This window comes from Takifugu rubripes, chromosome 1 (genome assembly GCF_901000725.2).
Source record: "Takifugu rubripes chromosome 1, fTakRub1.2, whole genome shotgun sequence".
Taxonomy (NCBI): Eukaryota; Metazoa; Chordata; class Actinopteri; order Tetraodontiformes; family Tetraodontidae; genus Takifugu; species Takifugu rubripes.
This window is the reverse complement of record NC_042285.1, coordinates 9,159,124-9,167,925: the sequence shown is the minus strand read 5'-3', so window position 1 is coordinate 9,167,925 and position 8,802 is coordinate 9,159,124. Positions and strand designations below refer to the sequence as shown.

The window sequence follows — 8,802 nt, the reverse complement described above, 5'->3', positions numbered from 1 at the left end:
AGACAAATTAGTGTGGTATGGTTGGTATGTACATTGGGACATAACTCTCTAGGCCAACAGGGGGCAGTAGTGCATGTACGTTACTCTATACGGTAAACAAAAATAAGACAATTTTTTTTTTCAGCCCGAGTGTAGGATTGTAACTCTTTTGCATCATGAATATATTATTTGTACTTATTTAATGTACTTCTAATGTAAAAAAAAAGTATTTTTGTGCCCCATAGAGATTCCATGTTCACACCAGTTCATTTATGATCCCAGGTTGTGTTTGTTTTTCCACTGTTCCGCGACAAAGCATCATTCCTTCCTCAGAGTGTGTTTATAAGTCACACAATCAAACACGAGTGCTGTTTTCACATAATGCCTCTTCTTTACTACTACACACACGCACGCACACACACACACACCCACACCCCACCCCTCCACTTCGTGCGCGGAGGGTGACTTACAGGGATCGTTAAGCAAAATGCAACACACAAACCAACAGGCTTTTAAAATGTATTATTTATATATTTAACAGTAATGGAGCAGATGCAGAGCTTGTCCTGAAGAGCGCACGTTAAGTAATCAGCTGCAGTGTCGCACATAAGCTCCACCTTGACACATGGTTGCAGTCATTTCCAGTAGTGCTTATCAGACTGGTGTCCAGTTCTTATCAGTTTACATTAAATCAGTACTAACTCTGGTGTGGCCTTACATCAGGAGCGCTTTGTTTCCTCATTTCTACCATTCTGATTGGTCCCAGATGATGCAACAAGTACAAGATGGCTGTTCTCACAACCTGGGCTTCACTGACTTCGGTTTGGTTCAGAGCAGTTGTGATGTGTCAGGCCAGACATCCTCGTTCCTGAGCATTCTCAAACCAGGCTCGGTCAGTGAAGGTGACCCAAAACTGTTTTACTGTTACAGAAGCATGAAACCACGTATCACAAATCTAAACATCTTTGAAAAATATAACATCCCATTTTAATTCTGATTGAACATGTTGAAATCTGTATTTATAAACTCAAATTCTGCGATTTGTCTTAAATCCCAAGGAAGTATTGCAATAAATGCTAAATTAGAAGGGGCAAGATGGAAAAATTGGCCAGTTTTAATTCAATCTTGGCAAAGGTGCATGTGTACACACACACAAACACACACACACATATATATATATGCAACTTTGCCAAGTTTGAATGAAAACTATATGTGTGTGTGTATGCATGTATGTGTGTGTGTGTGTGTGTGTGTGCAGTGATTAAAGAGTTAAGCCTTAAATGACCTCAGCATCAGTTTGTGGTAAAAATTGGCTGAGGTTTCTCTAGTCAGACAGACAGCTACTGTTTGATCCTACACGCCCACTGCCAGAGGACTAGTCATATTGTGGTTCGTTTCAACAAGATGTTGAAAGAAAACATTGTAAATTAAAGGTCATGATAATATTACAGTCCACATATTGATAAACACGCTGTGGCTTATTTCTGTTTTATATTGAAGTCATTTTTCTTTAATCACACAACTAGGAACAGGTTGTAATTGTTGAACTAATATGGGGCATCGGGATGTAAGTATTTGCATGGGATGTTTTACACCATCTGCGACATAAGCTCGGTGTCGATGACATCTGAGTGAGTTCGGGCGACATGGTGACTCACTGCATCGCTTCTCAAACGGATGATTTCAGACGTCATTTGCGAGTTTAGTGTTGGTTTTATTTCATTAACCTTCAGTTGATCCGCACAACAAAATCTTAATGAATCCCTCCACTGTTGTTGTTGTGTGCTGTTACATCTGAAGTGTGACCTCATAAAATAGCTTACAGCCTCTCCATCACGCCACGTCTGACGCTTTCTCAGACAGGAGTTCAATGATGACGATGCTTGATCAGACCTCTATGTCACATGCTTTATGTAGACGACCAGCAACCGTAGCGAGTCTGAATTGCTTCACATCCATGTCATTCTATTTTAGTTCCAAATAATTTAAAAAAAATTCCAATCTGAGCAGGTAAGGGAGAACTTGGTGTCCAAGAAAGTCTGCTAGGTCAGCAAGGGGCCCCTGAAGACAAGCAAAAGATTCATACATACATTCATGATAGATTCATGACAATAAGCCAACAGTACAATGTTAAAGTGGCCTAAATGAAACCAAAATGCTTAAGTGGGAAGCGGTCTATACTGTAGTATATGAAGTCTGACAGGAAATAGTTAAGTGTGTTGCAGAAGAAAGTGTGGTTATATGAATGGTTATATACATAAATATTTGGGCGATGTAGAGAAGGCGAACGTCAAGGTCTTTGTCTCTGTGTTACTCACCCTGAATTGACCCTGGAGAACATTGTTGTACTAGTATGGTTGTTTTGAAAATATAGAATTAAAGCAGATATAATGATGATTGAGTGTAATAGTAAATGTCACTGATCAAGTCTTATCTGTATGAGAGAGAGGCAGTTAAATAATAAAACTTTCTTTAGTGACACATTTTCTGTCCCCTCTTTGACATTGGACATCTTTTGTCACCTTGTTTTTCTAGTCCAAATTGGAAGAACAATTAAAAGCTCAAAATATGTGTAAAATGTCCTTCAGTTATCATTTTCACATTAATCAAAAAATAGTTGGTTACAGCTTGTGTGTCACTGTGGACCACACATATCAGCTAGGACATCGTGCAAACCAACAAAACGTTCCACTTACTTTACAGTAACTCAGCTGATTGACAGTCTGTTGTTAGTAGATATAAAAGACTGCTGTAGACCGTAAATGGCAGTATCAGCCCTCTTTTTTCTGCAGATTTCAACAGTGATTTGAAAAAAACGTGTTGCAGACAGCGTGCTAAACAAGCAGACGTTTCTCTCTCTCTCTCTCTCTCTCTCTCTCTCTCTCTCTCTCTCTCTCTCTCTCGCACACGCACATTCATAATTTCTGCCGAGCTTCCATGGGAAAATCGGGCCAGTTTACATCGTCAGAAGCGCACTTGGGCGCCCTCTTTTGATTCGTTTTTGACCGCAGCTGGTTCCGGATTTATTTATTATAGAAAACGATCAATTTAAAATGTAACCACGGCTGAATATGTTTTTCAATTGTGGCTGAAAAACAGCTATGAAAATATCCTGGATGTGTGCAAAACCCTCCTCATCTCTGTCTCTGCCTGTCCTGTGAAGTTTAAAATTGACCATTCGATCAGAATGAAATGTAATATTTTACGGGCTACTATAATGATTTGGGGTGGGCAGAATAGGATTCGAGCAAAATATTAGCTCGGTCTGAAGAAATCACTTCCGATGAGGGCTGAAAAATATACAAAGTTCATCCTGCATTATGGTTTACCAAACCAGGTTAAACGCAGGAAGTGCTGTTTATTATTAACTTCAGTGGAAGTTGTGTTGCTGTTGCATCACATTCATGATTTTTTTTTTTTTGGCGGCGGCGGCGGGGGGGCTCTGTTTATTACTGTTATTATATATATATATATGCTAAAAGATACTGACTGACGCACTGCTGAGAGCCTGGACCGCTTTTCCTGGCGTTCGATGGAACACGCTGAGCTGTGACGGAGGCAGCGGGGGGGGGGGGGAGGGGGAAGGTCCGACGCGCTTAAATACCCGCCTCCACTCTGCGCTCAAGTCACAAACACGATCCTGAGAAAGAATAAAACAGCCTCATCTCAACAAGGGCGAAGGCAGCTCCGGTGCCTTTTTACGCACTCTCACCCAGTCAGTCCCCACGAAACCAAGCATGATTAAGAAAATGTCGCCGTCCGAGAGCGACTTCGCCATCCCAGCGAAGAACTGTTACAGGATGGTGATTCTGGGATCCACCAAAGTCGGGAAAACGGCAATCGTGTCCCGGTTCTTGAACGGGAGGTTCGACGAGCAGTACACGCCGACCATCGAGGATTTTCATAGGAAACTGTACAGCATAAAGGGGGACGTTTACCAACTGGACATACTGGATACATCAGGGAACCACCCGTTCCCCGCCATGAGGAGATTGTCCATCCTGACAGGTACGTGAACGCGTGTGCATGTTTATTTCAAAGATCTAACAAGGTCATTAAACACAACTTTCCTCACGCGCTAAAAACTAAGCAAAACATCTGCTCCTTCCCTACAGGCGATGTCTTCATCCTCGTCTTCAGTCTGGACAACCGAGACTCCTTTCAGGAGGTGCAACGGCTCAAGCGCCAGATCTTCGAGACCAAGTCGTGCCTAAAAAACAAGATCAAAGAGAACATTGACGTTCCTCTTGTGATCTGCGGGAACAAAGGCGACAGAGAGTTCCACCGAGAGGTGCAACAGGAGGAGATCGACCAGCTCGTGGCTGGAGACGAGAAGTGCGCGTACTTCGAGATCTCCGCCAAGCGCAACGAGAACGTCGATACGATGTTTCGGACTCTGTTCACCCTGGCCAAGCTGCCGAACGAGATGAGCCCCGACCTCCATAGGAAGGTTTCCGTGCAGTACTGCGACATGTTGAAGAGAAAGTCCCTAAAAAACAAAAAGATGAAGGACATCGGGGAAGCTTACGGCGTGGTTACGCCGTGCGCACGGAGACCGAGCGTACACAGCGACCTCATGTACATCAAGGAGAAGGCGATAGGAGGCGGCCAGGGCAAAGACAAAGAGAGGTGTGTGATCAGTTAATCGAACTGTGGTGTTTTTCTGGAGATGAAGTCTCCCGATACGAGAAGTGACCTGTGCGACTGGATGCGCTCACAGTTTTGGAGCCGCCGGAGGCGCCGACGTGCACGCACTGGCGCAGCGCCTGCTCCAAAGACACTGAGTGGACAAACGAGTCCTCTCTAAACAACAAAAGAAATTATATGGTACGACTTTTTTTTTTTTTTTACGACACGTGTGAGAATGTTAGCTTTTGATGTAAATCAGAGCCCAGTGTGTGACGTGGCTTCTTACCTTGTGAGACTCGCGCATCGATACGTAAAATGTGTTCGACGTCACGCCTTTTACAGACACCACATGGGCGAAGGACAGGACCTATTTTAGCTCAGGAGGTGCAGACTTTGCGCATAAACGATTGTTGTTTACATTTTCTATCGGCTATGTACACCTGAATGTTTTGTCGCAATCTGAACATTTTTATTGTGAATGTATATTTATTGTCCGTGTCAGTTTTGCAAAACAACCCAATTAAAAGTTTGCCGAAAAAGGATTGTTGCGGTGTTTTGTCTCTTTTTTTGTATGGAACAAACAAATAATATCACACTAACTTTGAAATAAACACACAGGAGCTGCTTCACATTCTGTTTGTGTCTGGAAAAAATTGGGCAACATCCCATGATTGAATGACCTTGTTTGCAAAACGAATAATAAGTTTCACTTAAGCAATTACAGAAATGTTACTGGGATCCAGACTGATCAGTGAGTTCATACAAGAGAACAAAGAAATGGATTCATTCATTCCTACATTATCAACAAAGTTCCCTGCCATTAAATTAAGTGATGTGAGTTAGCATCTCTTCAGCAGTCACTTACGTCCAACAGTAGTTCATAAGCACAACTGACCCCCCAGTAATTGCTCAATTGTTGGTAACATTTGAAATGGCTAAAGACATAGCTTAATTACAATACTTTTTGTTAAATAATTCCAGTTATCCAAAAATCTGACTGTTGCATCATTGCTTTTGTTTGGAACAATTCCCTTAAGTGGGATTTAGTTTAGTCTCTGATCTCTTACTGTGCAAAGTTTGAGTTAATATCCTTCCAAAGTCCAGTCTTTACCTCCTTTAGGATAACACAATGATAATAGATCCCAAATCAATCCTACAACCTCTATCAGTGCCAGAGACCCCCCCAACACACGCACACACACAAACACACACACACACATTTCTCCAACACACAAACACACATTTATTGATCTGTTGTTGACATTCTGGTGAGACACAAACACTTATGTGTTTTGCAACTTTTTTTTAGGGGAAATGATGTCAATAAATATATAGATAAGAACTGAGGCCTAAATTCTTGCTTTTGGTGCATTTATTCAAAGGGGTTGCTTGGTTGGATGGATTAATATTCCAGTTGTAGCAGACCGTATAAGCACACATTGCATCTATGGAAATCATTGCAATTTTGTATACAATTCTAGTAATTACAGCTTACACCTGATAAAATTTCACAGCTTTTTTGGGGTACGGCTGATTCTGTGGTTCTGTTGTTACTTGTTGTTTGCCCACACTTCCACCATTTCCCCTGAGACCAAACACAAACACAATATCCAGTACTGATTTTTCTCTTCACCTTCACCATGAGAGAACTGCTTCTTACTATCGGCGATAATCCTGCAGCCTCTGTTCTGAGAAACATCCTGCACTCCCCTGCATGCGCAATGAGTCAGGGACACGCGTCCCTGTACTCTCACAGTCCCCCACTGCCAATCAGCTCTTTTTAGCATTCATAATTAAATGACATAATTGGAAATGAGGCGAAAATAAGGTGAATCATGGCATCGGTGAAGGACAACATTTGCTGCAAGGAAAACAACCTGATGTATTTCTTGTGTGTAGAATTACAGTAATCGAGTAATTGTTGTTAATGTGGACCGTGCATTTATCATTATCACGGGACACGAGCGTCAATATCAGTACAAGCGTCAGAGCACCAGAGCAGGACCAGTGTTGCAGTGCTGGTGAGAACAGAGTGTACCGCACGGTAACGGAGGGACAGGACATAGCAGCGGTACTGCTGAAATTCTCTTTCTCTTGAAACATCACAATTGAGAAACCTCTTGGCAAGAGAGTGGACTGTAATCTGGTGGGGAAAACAGCAGGGAAAGCAGTGCTCTGCTTGGTTGTGATGTCATATTTCTAACCCCCCCAAAAAAACAACAGCACTATAAAGCATACTAATATCAGAGCTGGGTTTTCATTACATGCGTCATCGAACACAAATGTCGGAAGTATATTTGACCAGTTATGATGGTGGTTGAGTAAGCGTCTCCTACTCGTTGGTCAGCAACACAAGGCACACGTGTTGCAACTGGCACATGGCAGAAAAACAGTTGGCGTTTAGACAATCAGCAGTCCTCTGTGCAGCATGCAAAGTTCTCTGGTAAACAAAGCAACAGCTTTAGGCGTGGTCTGTCCCATCCTATTTATTCTGACAATGAAACCTCTGGTTAATGTTTCTCATGCCGCTTATTTGGAAATTGGTGATTTCATGATCACAACAGTTAATGTAAAATCAACGGATCTGCACTAAAATTGTCCAGCCACTTTAAACTTTCCCAAATGCAAATTATAAAGTTACAATTTTGTAAAATCAATGGAAGAAGACACATATGCTTCATCACAGTACAGCTTATTGCGCAAATCTGATTCTTGGAATCTTACATGAAATTGAGGATGATATAATGGAACGTGAATAAAAATGTCGAGACCGGCATTTTTCTACAACTAAACATGTGAGAGACCAAGTGAGATATTTATACCTGGTGTGATGGGGGAATAAAAATGAGAAGGTAAATATGGCTCTTAAGTGCTTTGCTCATGTCATGCCTTCACATAGTCAAACCCAAAACCCAGAAGCAAATGTTAGAATTTATTGTTAACATGGAAAATTTAAAAGAGCTACCATGTTTTTATTGCTTGTTTGGGGGTGTCAGGACCTGGGTTTCTAGTCACTAGTGAGCAATCATCACCTGGCATAATGTATAAATCCACCTGTTGTCAATTATTGTTCCATTACCACATGAAAGAATTTGGGGCATTGGAATTAATTGGAATCAACCTTTATATTGTGATTAACCAGGAGGGATCCACAGCTACCCAGTGAATCATCAATTGGCCAACTAGATGTCTGCTTAGTGGAGCATTAGTATTTAATCCTACTTGCTTTCCTTGTGTTGTATGATGAAATCAAAATTGCATAACCTTTGCGGAAACAATGGTGCGCGTAAACATATTTTTCATTGCACAAAAATGACCGCTACATCTCAGAAATGTAATGTCAGCCACCTCGAAGCAGCTGTCAAACAGTCCAATCTCCCAGCCATTTGATTGCCTGCAGACACTGTTCCACCAAGAGGTGAGTAATAAAGGTCTCCCAGGTCTGTCTTAAGTGAACAGAAGATGGTAGCTGACTCAACGCTGCCACGGTGTTTGGGAACACTGAGTAATAAGACGAGAGCTGATCTCAAGCACACAGTGGTGTCAGATGTTTGTACAAGCTAAAATGAGATGCCTTGCACCACTCTGGTGATTTCTATACCTGCACCCATCCAACCACATTGACAATTCACAAGAAGCTGGTTTGAGGATACTTTGAATTTATTTTTTTTCAGAGTGAGGGAAAAATCCGACCTGCATTCACTCAGTTTACCACTCAAGGCTGAATGGAACAATTGTAGCACAACCAAACATGCCGAGGAAAAACTCATCTCGGGTAATCAGGGATCACTCCTTCTACTGCAGCAATTCCATCTCTGTGGAAATGTTGCCCATTTCTGTCAGTTACAGGAGGAATTCATGTTTTGGGTGTCTCCCCCCGAATAGCAAATATCCGTGCATGAATTTGGGGCATAATTTAGAATTCTGCATTTGTTAACAAGAATTGCTGTGTGCATGTAATTGGGAATGCCTTGCTTTTTTACTGTGTGTGAGCTGCATGAGCCTGAACAAACTCCCATCACTTGATATCAGCCTTTTAGGCGTGAACTCTTTATTCATGTGGATTAAATAATGATAAATAACGGCCTGAATTACATCTATTCAGTTTTATTAGTCCTTGGCACTGACTGGATGTTATAGTCTTGTTCTTGTTCCGAGGAATGCATGCAGGCACATGATGTACACTACAGAGTA

General features: G+C 41.8%; 1 protein-coding gene and 1 long non-coding RNA gene across 2 annotated transcripts; one reads left to right on the top strand and one right to left on the bottom strand.

The window, feature by feature from the left end:
• Positions 1 to 3,574: 3,574 nt before the first annotated feature.
• On the top strand, positions 3,575 to 5,150 carry rasd1 (RAS, dexamethasone-induced 1). The gene is made up of 2 exons (XM_003961369.3): positions 3,575 to 3,987; positions 4,095 to 5,150. The coding sequence occupies exons 1-2, from the start codon at positions 3,717 to 3,719 to the stop codon at positions 4,622 to 4,624; spliced, it is 801 nt and encodes a 266-aa protein (XP_003961418.1). The 5' UTR covers positions 3,575 to 3,716; the 3' UTR covers positions 4,625 to 5,150.
• LOC115250369 (uncharacterized) lies at positions 3,989 to 4,466 on the bottom strand. Its single transcript, XR_003888928.1, has 2 exons — positions 4,325 to 4,466; positions 3,989 to 4,189 (listed from the first exon to the last, which is right to left on the bottom strand). It is a non-coding gene; the product is annotated as an uncharacterized lncRNA (long non-coding RNA).
• Positions 5,151 to 8,802: the final 3,652 nt, after the last annotated feature.